At 44.6% G+C, this 20,269-nt stretch overlaps 2 protein-coding genes across 2 annotated transcripts; both read right to left on the reverse strand.

Annotated features, from left to right (window-relative positions):
- Positions 1 to 1,056: 1,056 nt before the first annotated feature.
- On the reverse strand, positions 1,057 to 10,428 carry LOC106821484 (glycogen [starch] synthase-like). The gene is made up of 13 exons (XM_014826310.1): positions 10,269 to 10,428; positions 8,911 to 9,092; positions 7,881 to 8,072; positions 7,159 to 7,356; positions 6,484 to 6,628; positions 6,128 to 6,245; positions 5,652 to 5,772; positions 5,157 to 5,323; positions 4,313 to 4,505; positions 3,867 to 3,993; positions 2,896 to 3,053; positions 1,987 to 2,088; positions 1,057 to 1,538 (listed from the first exon to the last, which is right to left on the reverse strand). Exons 1-13 carry the CDS (start codon positions 10,378 to 10,380, stop codon positions 1,242 to 1,244), a joined length of 2,112 nt encoding a protein of 703 aa, XP_014681796.1. The 5' UTR covers positions 10,381 to 10,428; the 3' UTR covers positions 1,057 to 1,241.
- Positions 10,429 to 11,292: 864 nt separating this feature from the next.
- On the reverse strand, positions 11,293 to 18,966 carry LOC106821507 (ruvB-like 2). The gene is made up of 14 exons (XM_014826354.1): positions 18,934 to 18,966; positions 17,402 to 17,575; positions 17,212 to 17,284; positions 16,867 to 16,996; positions 16,270 to 16,336; positions 15,961 to 16,067; positions 15,432 to 15,525; positions 15,024 to 15,147; positions 14,497 to 14,591; positions 14,089 to 14,207; positions 13,217 to 13,336; positions 12,546 to 12,708; positions 11,553 to 11,634; positions 11,293 to 11,450 (listed from the first exon to the last, which is right to left on the reverse strand). The coding sequence occupies exons 1-14, from the start codon at positions 18,940 to 18,942 to the stop codon at positions 11,389 to 11,391; spliced, it is 1,419 nt and encodes a 472-aa protein (XP_014681840.1). The 5' UTR covers positions 18,943 to 18,966; the 3' UTR covers positions 11,293 to 11,388.
- Positions 18,967 to 20,269: the final 1,303 nt, after the last annotated feature.

Raw genomic sequence — 20,269 nt, forward strand, 5'->3', positions numbered from 1 at the left:
ATATGTATCAGAAGTAGATAATAGGGAAGGAGTGTGACTTCATTAAACATGGGAAATTCGTCATTTACTAGCCATGTTCTTTAAGTCACACTCCTTCCCTATTATCTACTTCTGATATGTATGTATATAAGATAGATATATATATATATATATAAGCCAGCGCAGCGCATGTATAACATTTCGCTAGCTTTGGCACGTCGCTGAAAGCAGCACGAGTGCGCACGCACGCACAGCGCGATCACACCGCTGCAAGACGAAACGTCGGCTCCGCCATGACACGTCGTTTATCGCCTAATAACCTAGTAATACTGCGAATCACGTGAGCAGAGGGAGCCACTGTGCGCGTCGTGGCCTCGCCGCCCTCAAGCGATCATCCAGCAATATGACGCAAATTGATTGCATATGAAGTAAACCCGACCGCGTCTGTCGCCGTGCAGTGACGAAACCACCGCGTTTACGGCGTTACACCGCAAACAGCCTGCAGTAACGATCTGCACGAATCAACTTTCGCGTCGAAACTGTCAGAGAAAAAGCAGTTTTCCCCGACCCTCCCTCTGACCGTCCCCTCCCCTCCCTTCCCCCCTCCCTTCAGTTTATCGCGTAGTCTCCGTGTGATCGCATTTCTATCGACTGTGTAGTGTAGAGAGAGTTTCTCTTGAGTTTCTCCTAATGAATTGAGCTGCACGAAAATACCAGTTGGGTTTTGCCACGGCGGCGACACATCATGATAAAACGCAGCGAAAACCGCTAGTGTTTGCGACCGACTGACCTAACTATATACACACGGATTGCTAGCCGGCTTGTAGAATATAACTTGTTCGAAGGATCTCGTGAGGGAAGGAGAGCCTCTCCTAACACTCTCCTGTTAACGACAACGCACGTAGCCTAGCCTCACCTCCAAGAAATCACCCCTACCCCTCCCCATCAGCGCCGCAGGCCAGGCAGCAGCACACCACCACACCACAACCAGCAGCAGCAGGGCACCAGCAGCAGCCTGCACCACACGCACAGCAGCAGCAGCAGCAGCACCCACACCACCACCACCAACGCGCAGCAGCAGCAGCAAGCAGCAGTAGTTAACCACCACCACCACCAACAGCCATTCAGCAGCAGCAGCAGCAGCAGGAGCAGCAGCAGCAGCAGCAGTGCCCCATTAAACCTTCGTCCTACGCCTAAGCCTAAAATCCTACCCTCCCCTCGCTCCCTCCCGCTCGAGGAGTCTCGCTTCCCGCTCGCCCCCGTCAGTTCACGTTGTCCTTGCTCTTCATGATCAGCTGCTCGAATTCATCGTCGACCTCCTCCGAGCGCGGCGTGAACGAGAGAGGAGCCTCATCCTCATCCTCCTCCTCGTCCTCCTCGTCTTCGTCCTCGCTCGGCGACGGGGGCGGGGTGGACGCGCGGGAGCTCGACGGCGACGGGAGAGCCGACGGGGGTCGCGGGAACCGATACTTCATGCTCGAGACGGACATGCGGTCGTCGTCCTGGAACATCTCCGGATAGACGGCCTTGATGGCCGACCTTCGCGCCTTCCTGTAGTACTGCAGGCAGGAGAGAGGATGCGGGGACAGGTTAGATATTGTAAGACGATATGTAGATCTCATAGAAAGATGCATAAGTACGTATACGTATAGATATCATAAGATGATATAAGGTATCATAAGGTGGATAGATTTCATACAATGGCATATACATATTATAGAAAGATGTATAGATATCATGAGATTATATATATAGACATCATAAAAAGGTGGATACATATCATAAGATAATGTATAGATATCGTAAGGTCATGCACGCACAAACATACGCACGCTCACATCCGAATCAACAGGCGCAAGGTGTGCCAGCTCTCTGAGCAACTATGCTGCTGAGAAAATGCTGCTTAGAAACTTTTTCTAACAAAATGCCTTCGAAGCGACGCAACCACGGGCGCGGACGGAGTCGGTGAACAACAACGACGATGACGACGAGGCTTCGCTCACTCACCGTTCCCAGGTTCTGCCAGTCGAGCAGCTCAGACAGACGCTCCGTCCTGTTCCTCTGTATGATCCTCTGCCGGCGAGACAGCTGCGTGAAGTCGAACATCATCTGCCGAGCAGACGACACGGTTAACGATGCATTGCTAGGCAACAACCGACGAGAAACAGTTCCGCCATACACACGTACTCCTAAAGATTCGGTAGATACACACTGTACAGTGAGATTGGTAAGATTGGTATTGGTGAATGATAGGTAGGAAGGTAATCTTATATAACAGACAGGTACAAAGCAAACGTATATAACTGAAAGATAGGAACAAAACGGATATAACTGAAAGAGAGGAACAAAACGTATAGCAGACAGGTAGGAACAACAAATAATATAACAAACACACAGGTAGGAAGGATATCATGGTTCATACAGGACTGAAAATCTTTTCAAGGACATTTTATCGGACATTTTATCAGAATTTATACACAGAACAAAACATACCTGGAATAATTTAATAACCCCATTCTTAATCAGTCACCTCTAAAACTTACCTAAATCACATTAATAAACCTTTCTAAACACTGTCACTTCTACAACATACCATGATTTCCTGACTGGTTTTTTACTGACTTACTGTAATTTGTGATAATCATTTAACTGTCCATCGTGTCTATAGCTTTTTAAGCTCATTTAATGCAATTTTATTGAGGTTTGCACATTATTGATGGTACAAAATTTCGTTTTATTACAGGCAAGGATTCTTTCTAAAAATTCAAGGACATTTTCATGAAATTCAAGGTCTTTTCAAGGACAAAATAAACATTTACTAAATTCAATTACTTTTCAAGGACTCCCCTCAATTTCAAGGACCTTTCAAGGACTGTGCGAACCATGGATATGCGCGTAACCGACGGCAACGCGTACCTGCGCCATGTTGCGGACCGTCTCCTCTGGGCTCTTGTAGCGTCTGTCGACGATGTAGATTCCGTACGACTGTGGGTCGGCGATGTGATCCGACATGAAGCATCCGAAGCCACTCAGGTTGCTAGTCATGCTGGGGATGCCCATCACCGTGCACTCAGCTGCAGCGAGAAATCAACGGTAAATATTAAAAGCTGCCGCGAAAAATCAACGGTAAATATTAGAGCTGCAGCGATAGATCAACAGTAAATATTAGAAGCCGCTCTGGTTGCTAGTCATGCTGGGGACACCCATCAACGTGCACTCAGCTGCCGCGAGAAAGGCGAGGCAAAACATTAGAGCTGAGCGACGTCTCAAGCAACGAAAGACTCGGCTGCCGCGAGAGATCGACGCAAAATATTACAGTGAGTCACATCGAACAATAAATCAGAAAACCACTCGGCTGAGGCAAGAGATTGACGCATAAAACAAAGCTGCGCGTCTCACTCAATGAATCAGGAAATGACTCGGCCGAAGTGAGAGATTAAGGGCCGAGTGCGTCGACTAAGGGGAGAGATTTACGGAAAAATTATAGTCAATTGTCTCAGGCGACGAATCAGGACTGTGGCGAGACTCGCAACATTAGAGCTGAGCGCCTCGTGCAACGAATCGCTACTGCGCTCCCCTCCCTGCGCGAGAATCAGGGGAAAAATAACTTTTATTCCATGGGAGCTTTTTCAAAAGTCTGTGGGAAAAATAGCTCGTCAAAAATTTTACGGGAGCTATTTTGAGCCTCACGGGAGCGATTTCGGAGGTTCGAAGAGCGAATCGCTCATCGCTCCCGTGTATTTTTTACCTTGCGCGAGAACGCTCACCTGGCGTGTAGCCCCACGGTTCGTAGTAGGACGGGTAGACACACATTACAGACACCGTCGTACATACATACGACCTCACGCGTACGCGCGACAGATCGTGCACCCACCCCTCGCCCGTACCTGGCGTGTAGCCCCACGGCTCGTAGTAGGACGGGAAGACGCCGAGATGGCATCCCCTGACAAACTCCTCGTAGTCGAGGCCGAGCAGCGGACTCGTCGAACTCAGGAACTCCGGGTGAAAGAGAACCTGCGCAAGAGAAGAAGAAGACCGGCGTGAACGCGCGCACAAACACGCGCACGGGCAGAGGGGACGTTCGCAGAGTCGAATGTAGATAGAGGGCACTCGTAGCAGGATCAGCAGAGGTGAGGGTGCTCTCAACAGGAAGGGCACCAGAGGGCTCTGCTAACAGGTAGGTCACCAGGGGACACTGCCACTAGGTAGGGCACCAGAGGGCTCTGCTAACCAGGGGACACTGCCACTAGGTAGGGCACCACTGCGCACTCCCAATTTGTAGGGCACTAAACATCCTCCAATACACGACAACCGCACACCAGAGGGCGCTCACCTTGACGCGGTCGGTGCGGTTGTTGAACATGTTGCAGCGGCGTAGGTTGTTGAGCACGGGGTCGTTGTTGTCATCCACCATGTTGTGCGTGCAGATCGGAGGCATCGTGTTTCGCTGCGTCGCGTAGATGCATCGCTTCAGCTTCACGATGTCCTCCGACTTGAGGATGTCCTCGCCCTGAGGGATCTTGCCGCTGCGTAACGAGACAAACAAGAAGTGTAACATCGCCGTCGGTCACCGACGAAGACGCAAGCGCGCAGATGCGTCGAGGAGAGCGACGAATGCAAAAAAAGGCGCACGGCGATAGAAAAGGTCGCGTCCGGGAATCGATGTCCTCCGACGCCCTGAGGGATCTTGCCGCTGCGCACGAGACAAACAAGAGCCACGCGTAACTTCACCGTCGGTCGCTCAAGACGCAAGCGTGCAGACGCGACGGGGAGGAGGGGGGGGGGGTAGAGGAGAGCGACGAAGGCGGGAGAGCACGGCGAGAATAAAGGTGGCGTCCGGGAATTGACGTCCTCAGACTGGGTGATGTCGTCGCCCTGAGGGATCTTGCCGCTGCGCAGAAAGAAAAGACGAGCTGCGCTGTCAATTGTCGACGAGATCCGTGAGTGGAACATCGCCGTCAATGTCGCAGTCAATCACCCGCCGAGCGAACGCGCGCACGAGCGACGACGGCGACGTGGACAGTGAAGGAGAGGAAGGTGAAAAAGTGCTCGACGAAGGAAAATGTGGCGTCGTGTGTCCACGCGCGTCATCTCATCTGCAGGCGCCACCCCGAGACTACACTGATGATAGGTGGCGCCACCCCGAGACTACACTGATGCCAGGTGGCGCCACTCACCTGCAGGCGGTCTCGAACATGCGCGCGCCGATCTTCTCTTTGATATTGGTGACGGTCTGGTGAAGCTGCTTGACGATAGCCTGCCCACGCAGCGACTCCACGTTGAAGTTGTTCGTCCGCGCCGGGAAGATGAGGAACGCGATCACCGTCGTCTGACTGTTTGCTGCCTGCAGGGGGCAGCACATGCGATAATAATTCGGGAGAGTATTATTACTGTTGTTGTTGTTGTTGTTATTTTATTATTATCATTATTATTATTATTATTATTATTATCATTATTATTATTATTATTATTATAATTATCATCATCATCATCTTCATTATCTTTACAAACAATATTTAAGCCAAAAAAAAACAGAAAAAAACCATGGCCGTGGCTACATGTGAGTTCTTATGTTCTTGTTACGTTATGAACACCAAAGTTCTTGGATCCTTGTGATAAATACTGCGTTTACCATGCTTTCAGTCCTGTGAAGTCCCTCTTGTAGCTCTTACCTTCAGATAGTGGTTCAGTCTCGCTAGAGACTCGATGAATATGTCCGCTCCTTTGTTACTGAACTCGTAACGTCCAGCAATAAAGAAATATATTGTCTTGTCCAAGTCGAAGTCGTAATGGCTGCAAAGAAAAGAGCGTGCACATCACATATTACATAATTACTGGCAAAATTGAAGCAGAGTAATAATCAGTAAATACTCTAGTGTTTAATATGAATTGCAACGGGTATCTGGATTTGATATAAAGCTTCCTCTAAAATTTAAGTTGAGAAATGTTATTACTGTGGCACATAATAATAATTATAATATTATAAATATATTATATTCATAACATCACATATTAAACAATAAATATTTATATTTCTTCATTTCTTGGTGCAATCTAGAAGGGTGTGGCAGACTAAATTAGTCTAATACGAGTACTTCAACACATCCTACTACATCACATAAGTACGCGTGAATTCAACACAACCTACCCGTAAAAATGGCCTCTAACGAACTCGTTGATTTTCCCCTTCGCAATTGCGTGGAGATTTTGGAACTCGTGCAACGCCGCAAACTTGATCACGTTCAAGCCATTTGGCGTGATGATATCTAGAAAAAAGGATGACAACACCTATTATAAGAGGTGGAAAAACCTCTAACCTTGCTACAATAATCGCACAATTATCGAAATATTTCGCGGTACACAAGTACCAAGCCCATGCACAGACCGACAGGCAGGACTCTGTCGAGGTAGATACTTTAACCTTCCTCCCCCTTTAACCTCCTTGCTACAACCCCACCCCTATCCCATCCTTCATGCATCATGCTCGGTCGGGGGAGTACGCACCTGGTTTTCGCTTGAGCAGGTGTTCTGCCTCGAAGCCTGTGATGTCGGACACGGTGGTGAAGGTGTGCGCGACGTGGCACGCGGCGCGCTCCATGCAGTATCGGTGGTAGATGCCACGGTTACCCGCCTCCTTGTCCAGGTCAAACTGTAAACACGGTTAAGCGACATCCGCGAGTTCGTGAAATGCGCTTGTGAGGAATATCAGTGACCGACTCGCGACCGTAACGACGGCTTGTGTTGGTTTCGGAGTTCGGTTCGCCGGCGCGGTGCGGTTTATATGAGCCCAAGACCCAACTCTAAGTCTAAGCCTAACTCTAACCCTAATCGTAATCCTAACCCTATCTATGATAATGACCCTAACCGTAACCATAACTCTACCCCTAACCCTAATCCTAAACCTAATTCTAACCATAACCCTAATCCTAACTATATCCCTTACCCTAACCCTAACCTTAACATAGTGAATCAATCCCGTGGCATGACTCACTGCTTATCCAGTCGACCAGTCGAAAATAATTTCAACTCACACTGCGGTCTCCCGACACCCCCCCCCCACCCCCGCCTCCCCAACGGAACGCCCTCTCCTCTCCTTCTTCCTCACCCTCCCTCGCACTACGAAGGACGCCCCCCCACCCAGGCTCCGCACGCCGTTACGGCGGCGTCCCCGCTACGTACCGTCGTGATGTTGTTGTAGAAGTCGGTGGATCCTGCGCACAGGTATCGTCCGAGCAGCGTCGCGTGCGTCGTGAAGACGGTGGCCACCTTGAGGCGGTGCGCGCGCGCCATCAGCAGCCCGACGCCCGCCATCCACTCGTGGAAGTGCACCGATATGATTGGCGTAGAATCCAGCTCGTCCGTGCAGCGCGCGAGAAACTGGAAAACGACGAGGAAAGTCGCAATGAGTGAGGATGGCCGAGAGCGGGGAGTCACCGCCGTTGGGAGGTCGCGCGGTGAGAGACGAGGGGGTGGCTGGAGCGAGAGTCGAGAGAAAGGGACGCGTGTGGAAACGAACGAGAACAAACGCGCGAGAAACTGAAAACCGATGAAATTCGAAATGAATGCAAGGAGAACTGCAAGCGAGGAAAGTCGAGCGGTGGGTCACCATCATCGGGATAGATGACGACACGGTGGCAGCTGGCGTGAGAGTCGAGAGAACGAGACTCGCGCAGATATGAGAGAAACCTGCGTGCGCTCGGTTGATGCCAGATGAACTGGATGAGAAGAGAAAATGGGGTAAGATCAGCAAAGAAAAAAAAAAAGAGAGAGAAAGAACGAGAGAGAGAGATCAAAAGAGAGATAGCGGGAGACAGAAACAGAACAAGAGAGCAAGATAGATCTGTCAGAGTTGGAGAGCGACGGGAGAGCGACAGGACAGCAACAAGAGAGCGTGCGCGTACCTCGCCAATGAACATCTCGACTAGGAACCCGAATACGACGGCGTCGTTGCACTCGATGTCCTGCCAGGGGATGCCGATGCGCGTCAAATCCCAGAACTCTCGCTTCCACTCATCCAGCTTCCACGCTGCAGAACCGATGTCGAACAACACCACTTGCGGGTAGCCGTCGATCAGCCATCGTCCGTAGTACACCTGCAATCAATCAATCAATCAATCAATCAATCAATTAACTAGTAAAATGGTGCCACCCTAGCACCGCTTGTCTTCGACACGCCTTCACTCAACTATCAACCCCCCCGTCTCCTGAAAGCTAGATCCGCCCCTGCAGGCCAATATCGACTTAATCCCATAACCGCCATGACAGACGTAATCGATCTACATGAGCATCAATAAAATCCTTTTAATCGAGACAGAGAACATTCGAGGCAACGCAAAATTAAACCAAAAAATCAATCGTGAAATATCGTTAAAGGTCGGCAAAGGACAGGAGGGAACTGGGATGAGTATTCCATGGTTCGTACGGGAGGACTGGGATGAGTATTCCCAATTTCCCACTTTCCACGCCATCGACGCCACAGACAGAGAACGATGATGAGGCCTAAAAAAAAAAAGATGTGTTTCCGAGAACCCGACCCTACCTAGCAAATAGGGGCCGACCCTTTTTTTTCCATTTTCAAATCAATCATCAATTCACAAAAATCAATTATCAGTCAAAAAATAAATCATAAACCCCTAGTACTCACCTCACCTCACCTCTGAACACTTGACATTTTCAGATTTTTTTATTTAAAAAAAAAAATCCCTACCTACCCTACCTAATTTTCCCAAGACCGTTCTCGGAAACACATCATTTATTTTTTTAGGCCTGATGATGATGATGATAATAAGGAATGTGATGATGATGATGATTGTGATGACGATGATGATGACGATGTTGATGTTGATGATGACAATGATGATAGTGCCGATGATGATGATGACGATGATGTTGATGATGACAATGCCCCCCCCCCATGCAACTCATCGTTACCTTGAAGCCGCAGTCTCTCAGCTTCTTCACTGTCTTCTGCATGAGCACATCGTCCGGCTCAACAATCTCGACCTCCGTGCGCACGCACGACTCGTTGTACGGCCCGAACAGGCAGTACTGGTCGCCCAGCTCCTCTACAGAGATGGCAGCCTTCGTACGGATAACCGTGTAGATACCGCCAACTGCAGCAGATGGCAAAATAGAATAGGATAAGATGTAGATAGAATAGGCTGCAGCAGACCGAGGAAATGGCGAAATGGAATATTTAGGATAAGGTGTAAAATGTATAAAAAAGAAATAAAATAGAAAATAGAACATGATAAAGCTTACAAGGTTAAGGATCAAGGATAGTTTGGGCCCCACAAATGTGTTTTCGCGTATGTGCTAAACTATTCCGGGGTGATAAACTAGGCTTGGGCACAAAGTACCGAGCGCTATATAATTCAAATGGGATCAATCTCCGAAATTGCTCCACGGGGAATATAAATATGGCTTATTATACGCACTGATGGGCGCACTGTGCCTGTAAGCATGCTGATTCTAGGGCAGTATAAATGTCAATGTGCCATATGCAGCTTCAAGTTCAATGGTAGAATTCCATTTTTAGAATTGCATGTCAATGTGAAGTGCTAGTGGGTACCCTAATGTACAGTTTGATATCTAATCTTTGATGGGTGCAAATTTTTATTGCTTTTACGTGCACTGCCAGATTATACAAGGAACTGATTTCACCAGACATAAACAGTGAATTACTTTTAATCTAATTTCACGCGATAATTGACTTGTTATATCTGATAAAACAATCCATGGGGCATGAACTGATGTACTACTACTACTGATGATATAACCCGACCAGGCTGTGTGACTAACGTCAATACACCGGTATTCTAACCCTAGCAATACCGTTTCCTGGAGCTACTGATGATATTGATATGACCATGAAATTCTAATAAACTATTAAACCCGTTCGGTGTCATTACGAGCCAACTTTAATCTTTAATCAAATGCGTGGGCCTAAACTGTAAGTGTAACCTACACAAACAGGTCACTACATTGATTTATCAACATAATTAAATAATAAATTAAATTTCATTAAATGCCAACCCGCCAACCGCACTGCGTGTCACCACCACCAAATCGCACGAATACAACACCACAATATACAATTCTGAAAACGAAAAGACCATACGTAACATAGCCCTGTGACTGTGTATCATACATGCTCATTTTTTCATTTGCACTTCAAAGTGTCGTCAATATCATTGATGACTGCAGGCTTCAGTGCACAACAAGTTGAAGCTGCCGACACATCACATGAAATCGATGGGAAATCGTAAATGGGAAACTTTTGTACGTACCTTTATTAGCTACTTCCCATGCTACTTCGAACGCAAATCTGTTCTCTGACTCAGCAGTCAATCCCCTGTCCATTGGAGCATTGTCCCGAAAACTTTTCGTTGGATTAGCCATTCTCGCAATAACAGAAAACTGCCTTGCTTTCTTTTCTACACGGTGACCTCAAAAAGATCACATGGCAATGCTTGCCGCCCTCTATCGGTATTATTTAGAATGTATAGTATGAGTATATAGTTTTACTCTTCGCTTTTATTCCTTCTACGTTGAGCAATTTTTACTTATAACACTACGATTATTTCTTGTATGTTCTTAATAAGTTTTATCATTTATTTAAGAAACTCACTTAAACGAATGAATTATATGTTTATTATAATGTATTCTGCCTAGGGCAACATAGTGTGAACAAGTGGTGCAGTCATTATAAATGAATTTATGGTAACACTACTAAAATACAATAAGATATAAAAACCACCCATTAAAAAGTTCTGAAGATTATATTTTACACAAAAAATGTAAACCAGATGACAGCGAATCCAAATGACAACACGTAGAAATTGTTTACATACTTTGTACAAAGTAAACAATAGAATTGTCTTAGCAAACCACTTTGAACGCAAATGGTGAATTTTAATAGAGTTAATACGTGGAATATAGAAACTGCTATTTCACATAAGAATACACGGAACTGGCCATATGGTGAAATACAAATAGATTATAAATAATCTCTATTTGAAATGGCACAGATTGCATGCTATCACACAAACAACTAAAATGCAGTCACGTACGAAAAGCAGTTTTAACAGCTTGCGAAATACGAACATGCACCTTTCATATGTTGCAATGTACTATGTGTAGAAAGATTTTCAATCGAATGCATTTGCAAATATTTTCCGAATCAATGCGCGAAATAATACAGGCGCTAAAAATTCATGACGAAAAACACTTAACGATTCAGCTGGTGAACGTTTCATCATAAGGAGACGGCAGGTGACGTTCCAGAATTGCCTTCAATATCACTAAGATATATCCACTATACAAACATTTGATATTTACTAGGATGCAATATATAGTAATCCCAGGCAGACAGACGTGCACTCAGGAAACCGTTCTCTCTTCCATCGTCTACACTGTCTCCATGTTGTCGTTCTCGTTTGCGGGCTCCACGGAATCGTTATCGTTGCTCGCTGAAGTAACAAAAATCTAAATTAGCATAGCGGCAAAATAATTGAATCGATCACGTTTCTACCATTTCCGAAAGCGTTACGTTGTAATAATAATGAACGCACCCATTTCGTTGAACATAAATTCTTCCTGATACTCCTTGAGAAACTGCGACGATCGGGATTCGTCGAGGAAAAGCGAGTACACCTGAAAAAATAATTTTAAAAAGTTTAACAAAGGTCTAACGGTGAAAGAAATTATAATCATTTTTTCACAACAAGCCATTTCAACAGCCACAGAAAATACTTTGTCAGATTACACTGCACTTGTTCAAGTTTTGGTGGTGGAGTGATGTATTCGTTCTTCTACCTCAGTCTCAACCTATCCGTCTAGAGTGATCGACAAGTAGCTCCAGCCAACCATATTTGCAACGGAACACTCTAAAAATACTGCTTAGTGACAAAGTGCAACAAGGTCGACGACCTAACACGCGCACGCGTGGAAAAAACTCCTCGTAAACGACTCTAGCTGGACCGAGACGCAGCCACAGCGTCCGAGAAAAGCCGCGGTTGTCTTCCACAAACAGATCCGTCGATCGCCGTTTGTCGCGCCCTGCCCACCCGTTGCCACAATTATAGTGTTGTCAATCGGTTGTAATTTCGTAATCGAACATTGGTTGGACCCAAGTAACCGATGATCGGTTACAATCAGTTACTCGGGGTGTTGAATGCATGCGTGTGCGTAACGTCGTATGCATGTACGTGTGTGCATGTATGTGCTTGTTTAGCCCTGTTTACTGTTTGTTTTGCACTGTTTACTACTGTGTGTATAATACATGTATGTTAATAAAGGATAACTTGTATAGTAGCGATGATATCTCTGATTCTCATCACTTTTCCAAGTTTGCTTGTTCAAGTTTTACATTTATTTCAATTTTTTTTTTTCCCGATGAAATCGATTATGGATTTTGATAACCAAGCGCTTGGTTCGAGCCACTGTTCAACCGATGATCGAGTATAATCGATGATCGTGACATCACTAAGCGCTTGGTTCGAGCCACTGTTCAACCGATGATCGAGTATAATCGATGATCGTGACATCAGTACACAATTACGTACACGCTTGATGTCGTCCATGTTGACCTCGGTGGCCTTGCGCTTGCGGCTGACGAGGTTGGCTGTCGTGATGAGCTGTATCGCGTAGCGCAGCGACGTCTCCATGCCGATGCGCGTTAGCACCGTCAGCGCGTCGTCACAGATCTCAACGTCCTCCTCCTCGCATCTGCGCGCGCGCGGGCAATAAACAAGAGTACAGCTCTGTATGAGTAGGTCGGGCCGGTCGCCCGTCTGCAGCGGTTGCGACTGCCGTTTTCCCGCGAGTGGCGGTTATGCGCGGGTTTGACCGGAGTGGAGATCATGGTTAACAAGCACGGAGACACGCGATGATGAACCAGAAACGATTAAACAGATGTTGAGATAGAAATAATCTATCAACTCTCCATTTTTCCCGGAACAGGACAGTACACACAATTAAAGGTGCACGGGCGTGGTCTGTTGAAATAGATACAATCCACGGACTCTCTATTGTCCTGCAATACGACGCGATAGCCCTTCACAAAGGTAGTGCAGCTCGTATAAGCCACTTTCAGTGCGAGAAATGTCGGTGGCGCTACCACTAGAGGACGCCCGATTTCCCACAGCGCAGCACGTGTGGCAGAACGGCAGTAGTTGCGTGTGAGATAGCCACACGGCTATGGATAACTCTCTAAACACACAAATTCTACGCTCACCTGATCCTCAAGATCTGTTTGGTCTCCTTCTCGTCATATGGTTGTGTGTGAACGATGATGAGTCTATCTAGTAGGTCTATCGGCATGCCGTGTGGGCTCTGGTAGTTCGTACCTCGAATCCTGTGAACACACAAGAAACGCTCTCACTCTCAGTGCGATAGTACATGTCACAACCTGTCGATGCCACACTCTCACAACACGAATGACAACGACGACCCTATGATGATAAACAATCAATAACTATGATGATAATCAATCAATAACTATGATGATGATCAATCAATAACTATGATGATAATCATAATAACATAATTAATAACAAAACAACAGGTGGAGAAAACGAGGCACAGACTGGCTCTACGGGACCTAACGAACGAACTCCGCAGCTAGATGCTTCTACGTCAGGGTTCATAGTAGTAAGACACATGTTGACATAAGGACTTATAAGACCCTTTCTGGAGGCCAAAATAAGACTTTTTTACACGATTTCTGATAGATCACCGACTATTAAAGTACACTAATAAAATTTATAAACACAATTGCACAGCAGATTTAATTATTCCGTATTATATATACAACAATTCTTACTCTAAGTCGAGATCTTTGGCAAAAAATAAGGTCTATTAAGTACTTTTCTAAGATTTCACCAAAAATAAGTACTAATAAGGGCCCTTATTTTATTTTTGGCAAAATAAGTACTTATAAGACTTTGGAAGACCCGCTACGAACCCTGTACGTGTATAATTTCCGGCTCTCGATGCCTAGTCGAGTCGCGCGCGTTAACCACGTCCGTTCACAGACTACGCAGCACCGCACGGTGATTACGTGGAGGCAGCGCCCGTGAACGCAGACGGGGACAGCGTCGGGCGTACCTCGTGATTCCTCGGTTCGTCGCCATGATGAGAACGGGTGCCATGTCGCTCTCCAGCGCTCGGTTGAGGTAGGAGAAGCACTCGATGTCCAGCATGTGTACCTCGTCCACAAACAGAACCTACGGAAGATTTCCCATCAAAGTTCAAGATTACAGACTCTCCTGCTAGTACCGATAGAATCTTCTCTAAACCTGGAAATATGCGAAACCGATGCGACTAGTAATTAGTACTAGTAAGAAGTAGAATAACTAGTAATTTTGCTAAGGCCTCATAAGTTAAGGATTGCTGTTACCGGCGAGTACCGACAGAATCTTCTCTAAACTTGGAAATATGCGAAAACGATCGGAATATGTGACCACTGGTAATTATTAGGCTTGATGATTAATTGAAGCCATTGTTGGTACTCACCCCTGGCACGATTTCTGCCTTGCCCTCTTCTCTCCACTCAGCGACCTTAGCGTTGATCTGTTCTCTAACCTCAGACTTGATCTCCCCCGTGTCTCCTGCAAGTGAATCGTGAGGTTACGCGTTTGAGACGAAAGGGTTATTTAATACCAACGCTGCTACGGAACGAGTTTCGAACACTCTAAATTGCAGGCTGCAGAAACAATACGAGACAAGTTCAACCAAGATACAGAATGAGACTTGAACCCATTACCTTACAGTCACCACAAAATAATACGACGACAATTGCAGACTGTTTTGTCACAGACTATTTCAGCGTACTACTGATCACCACATTTACTAGTGATCACTACTGTTTTTTATCACTACTGATTTACTACTGATCATACAGATTATCAGGGATGGAGCGATTACTACTGCTGCTACTTAATCTGAGGGAGCTTTACCCGAGAATAAGTTTGTCACAGACTATTACACGGGTAGGATCACACAGATTATCACGCATGGAGCAATTACTACAAGCGATTTACCCGAGAACAAAGCGAGGAAGCCTTGGGTTCGACTGTTGATGACGTCGATCTCGTGAAGAGTGACGGTGTGTACCACCTCCTTCCGCTTCTGCAGCTCTCCCTCGGGACACTGGACAAACTTCGTCTGCAAACAAACACGCGAGCTGGTGACGTGTGACGCGACGTCACCTCAGGCGTAGCAGAAATCACAAGGAAATTTGCAGTTTTTTTCCTTGCACACTCTTTTTTTCATTCTGCATTCTTCTTGAATGCAGCTGCCGTGTACGTAAAGTTAAAATTACATAATTATAATATACATAATATAAAATTAATAACATTAAAATAAAATGAGCTGATTCCCTAGAAAGTAAAGCTAGAGTACGAGTTTAGTTTAAGTTAGCGTAAGTGTAAGTTTTGAGTTTCTGTTACCTGAGCTCCCATAGCATCGTAGTCTCTTGCTCTCGTAAATGAACGTCCCAGTTTGGAGATTTTGCCAGTAGCCTTGTCAATAGTAATGATGTCTCTATATAGAAGTGACACAGGTAAACATGAACAATATACCATACTGACCTACAACCTATAGATTTCACTGTATTAAAATAACATATTACATGTTTTATTGTATTATAACCTTTTAAATAGCCCCTAGTTACCCATGTCGAATTGACATGTTATTGGAATAATGACCATCCGCTATATTGAAAACTGGACCGGTTTTTAGAAACACAATTAGTTTTAACATCCGTCTTAACATTAACTTATTCTCATAAATGGTCGACAGAAACATGGTAGAGTTACGAGTTTCTCATACGCAATGTATAGAAGTCCGGTCTTCGAGAAAAACTGCACGTTAAGACTAACGTTAAGACTAATTCTGCTTCTGAGAAACGGCCGCTGGAACATAATAGCTTTTACTAGTGTTATAAGTGGGAACTTTTGTCATCTTGCCGTTACGCACCCAGCCTGAACTTTCTCCTTAGTCAGTGACTCGATCATCTTTGTTCCGAGATCATAGATGGTCTCCATCTCTGTCGTCTTCAGTGTGAGCTTGCCCACTTTCTGCCCCTGGAAGAATTAACAAATGGACGTGCAATCACAAGCAAGAATACAACAAATGTGCAGGTTAAAAACACCATGTCAATTATTTATGCCTATAAACTAGACACCGCTGCAGCTGAACATTTTAATTATTTCTACCATAAGGTTATTTATCTGATTGAAGCTTTTGTGGTTAAGAGCTGGGGAATAAAGATGGTCGATTACTTACTGTTCCAGTTGCAGGTCTGTCGATCTGTATCTCTACCACTTCGCCTTCTATAATTTCAGTCTCCTCCCTAAAAACCGTGCAATATACTAATATATAACATAATGATAACACATATTACGCAAATCACAACAAGACACATTTCTGAGACTACACGCAACATTGTATAAACGCTGACACGAACCAAACAATCCGCACAACGATAGGGGAATTTGTAAAAATTGTTGTGAGCTCCCCGTCTCAAATGCCGACGCACGTTAGCTACTACAGAGATGCCAACACATATTTAAAGCAATCTGTAGTTCCTGGCCATCAAATTAATAGTTCGAAGGTCTCGTAGTGACCCGAGTTTGCTAGGGAGGTCCGGTATGCCCCCCGGAAAATTGTTTGATTCTGAGATGCAATTTCCTGCATTCTGAGGGTCAAAAATTACAATAAATAAAAAAAAAATGACAAAATTTATTTGTTTTCCCGATTACAGTGAAATTCGTAGTTTGATACAAACTGGTCGTAGTGGTGCAAAAGGAATAGAAATTCGTATAAAATACGGATAAATCGTAGTGGTTGGCATCTCTGCTACTACCTAGGTAATGAACTTACTTGATGCGCACTCCGATGGACTTGCGGAAGGCTTGACACAGTGCTTCCGTTTTGCACATGTCGAGCGAGAATATCTCACTCCCGGTCATGGCGGTAAATGGAGTGTCTTGTCCAAGTGCTTGCGCAAGTCCTATTGCAAGCACACAAAAACCACGATTCCCAATGTAAGCCCATATCATTATTTCATACATTCATTCCTACAAATACATATATTCATACAAATATTTTTGTTACGACTAATCTGATCTTTGATCACGAGAGAGAACATTTATTGGTAAAATTAAGCCAGTTGCCAATCTTCTGGGACCTAATAAATTAATGAGGTACTGGAGAAGTGATACTTACCCATAGCTATCGCAGTTTTCCCAGTTCCTGGTCTACCAGCCAGTAGAAGTGCTCTCCCAGCTATCTTTCCATCCTTTAAACGTGCCACAGAACAGGTACAACAATCAGTAAACCAATAACATCATATTCTAATTACGTTCAACAAAAAAGTTTTCAGATATATTAATGAAGGGAACTTAATATTAATTACCTTTATCATTTCTAGGATGAGTCCGACCGCTCGCCTAGCCTTGCACTGGCCGACCATTCCCTGCGAAACCTGCCTTGCTTCTAACGCATCGTCTAGTCCTAATCCTCGAATGTGCGAATGCGCACCGATACGCTCTATGCGCGTTATCTCTCGGACTTCCGGTACTTTAGTAGTCTGTTAATATAGCATACAAACAGAATTCATGGAAATGTTCTAGAACAGAATGTTATCTGGAAATAATACTGAACACTAAAAAATAGTTATATCGTCAATTCTATTTAAGCTACTTTTCATGATCTAAGTATCTATGTGTAGCTAGTACTGATATTGGTTTACACATTACTAATATTTAATTGGTATCAGATAGGCACATGAGGAGGTATGCAACAGTAGCTTTAGTGCAATTGACAGTTCAATTGTTCACCGTCGCATTACTGTTTCTGGAAAAAGCATTTTTTCTCGGTTTTTCATAGTCTTATTTGGCACTAGAGCACACTAATTTGCATTATACTTGCAAGGTAGATGTCCAATGGCTATCTAGAAAGCATGCAAGATATTAGTCTTGTCGTGTAATTGTGGCATTTCGTCAAGTGACGTAGTCATGGTGACCGGCCCATCATTTTTGTGTGTGAAACTGAGGCGTGTTCAACAGAGAGAACGCTCGCAGCACGAACGCAGCGCCTCTTGAACGATACACGAGCGCTCGCTTTATCCAAGATGGCGGCCACCATGGCGGCTGACTCAGCAGATTTTAATCGCGAGATTTTAATGTCTTCGAACAAGTACTGTTAAACGAATTAGCAGACGAAATTGATACGAATTGAATTTAGAAGTGAATGAATGAATGAAAAATGAAATGAAGTTGAAATAGATTGAAATTGAAGTCAGAAATGTTACGATTGTTAGATTCGCATTCGCAAGATTGCCCGTCTCCATCTTGAAAACAACTCGCGCGCTGCGCGAACAGTCTCGGGAGCAGGATCGCGCGCGCTCGTCCGCGCAGTGTCATTCAGAAGGAGAGCGTTCGCGAGCATTCGCTCTGTTGAACACGCCGCAGGATCCAACTACTTCAGTACTTGCTCGAAAAGTGCATCATTTATTTAGCAAATGTTTCGGGCAAAGTCTGGACCTTGAAAGTGAATCTGTGGTTATTTACTTATTTTAATTAATTGTTTTGTCATGTAAATTCAGGACTGCTGACTACTGACTTCCTCAACGGTTGCAAAAACAACACAATTAATAACCATGCAGTCAACAAAATAAATAAATGAGCGACATTGATACACTCCTGGTACTACTACTACTACTAGTACTACTAGTACTACTACTAGTACTAGAGCGGAGAATCGGTGCCGACTAGTCAAAGAACATGTATAACCACGATAAAAGAACGTCGAGTCTCAGCCCGTGATACTAAGTAAAATTTCCTTTCATTTACTACTAAACTGTCGCATAGCTCTAGCGTTGCTCATTGATAATAACAGCCCAGCAATCGTTATATCACGTTGCTTCACGTTCAAAGCTTGACTTACGTCCGCCATGCCGCTCAAACAATAAAGCGGTGTATTCTGGGATAGTTTGGTAATCTACGGTGTGCGCGAAGAGTAAAGGCTCTGGCCGAGTGAACGCACTTATGAGACAGTGTAATACTATTCTTTGTGTCACTGAGTTACACACCTCTCGCAAAAGCTTACTGAAATATGTATGTATGCGTGTTGATAAATAAATAATAAAATAAATAAATGAATAAATATAATAAAAACGCGCCGTTACCATAATAACGAATATATTTACGATCAATTACTTGACTGGACGATGCTGCTACCTCGTGGCAGAAGCCGGCATTACAATCAATTAAATGACTGGACGATGCTGCCACCTCGTGGCAGAAGCCGGCATTACAATCGATTATATGACTGGATGACGCTGCCACCTCGTGGCAGAAGCTGACATTACAAGTAAAAAATTGATTAAAAAATGCATTAACGTGGAATATTATTACTTCTCACCAGAAAGACAAGAGCGAACAATTATTGTCTAGCGTGTTGTGTACTTTTCATTACTGCAAGCGTTTCTGCGACCACGTACAATCGCCCCGAAAGCAATAATATTTTGTTGCAATATTTTTATTTAGGATATACAATAGGATATACCAGTCGTTTTCGGGGTCATAGCGTGCTTATGCTTTAGAGCGGGTGGCGATCCCAATACACCGTATTTCACGTCCGCAGCACTGCCCTACATTTCACATGACTGTAGTAATTATAAGGAGGGGTTTGGGTGCGGGTAACTTGCGCCATTATTGCTCAGAAGTAAAGCTAATCAGTCGATCCTCTCCCCCTGTGAGCGCGACAGCCAACGCATGTGATAGAATGTAGATATACACATACGTATCAATTTTGTGTGCGTGCGTACGCGCGCTTGTACGTGCCAACTACCTCATGGTTTCCTGTGGCGATGGTGGTGGTGTGGTGACTGCACTACCTGAACGCTGATATAGCATAGCAATAGTACGAATTATTCACCGCTAGTGCAGCGATGTATTCTTGAATTTCCTTCCAGTATTTTTTAATGTTTTCAAAATAATAAATAAGGACATATCTTTTAATTATTTTTTATAATAATACGATTTTTCAGACGTTAAGTATTCTTTTACTCCTTTGAATGATTCTGTTCTTTTTTGTAACTCATAAATATAGATTATCTATGTTTATTACTCTGGAATGAATTAAATATTTAAAAAAAGAATTTATTTGGTATCTGTAAAAATAAGGCGTTAAAGTCTAATTAGTATGAAATTGTATTTTGAAAACTTTAGACAAAAACCGTTCTTACAACTAGGGTTATGGCCAAATGACTTGCAATGGA

The sequence above is a fragment of the Priapulus caudatus genome, unplaced genomic scaffold (genome assembly GCF_000485595.1).
Source record: "Priapulus caudatus unplaced genomic scaffold, Priapulus_caudatus-5.0.1 Scaffold75, whole genome shotgun sequence".
In the NCBI taxonomy this organism is placed as follows: Eukaryota; Metazoa; Priapulida; class Priapulimorpha; order Priapulimorphida; family Priapulidae; genus Priapulus; species Priapulus caudatus.

Excerpts from the sequence above, each read along its gene's own strand:
- LOC106821484 (XM_014826310.1), bottom strand. The coding sequence starts at position 10,380 with ATGGCTAATCCAACGAAAAGTTTTCGGGACAATGCTCCAATGGACAGG. Across the intron at positions 7,357-7,880 it reads TCGAGATGTTCATTGGCGAG|TTTCTCGCGCGCTGCACGGA; the intron begins GTACGCGCACGC and ends GTCGTTTTCCAG. Across the intron at positions 6,246-6,483 it reads CCTGCTCAAGCGAAAACCAG|ATATCATCACGCCAAATGGC; the intron begins GTGCGTACTCCC and ends CCTTTTTTCTAG.
- LOC106821507 (XM_014826354.1), bottom strand. Across the intron at positions 17,285-17,401 it reads TCATCCTAGAAATGATAAAG|GATGGAAAGATAGCTGGGAG; the intron begins GTAATTAATATT and ends GCACGTTTAAAG. Across the intron at positions 16,997-17,211 it reads GAAAACTGCGATAGCTATGG|GACTTGCGCAAGCACTTGGA; the intron begins GTAAGTATCACT and ends TGCTTGCAATAG.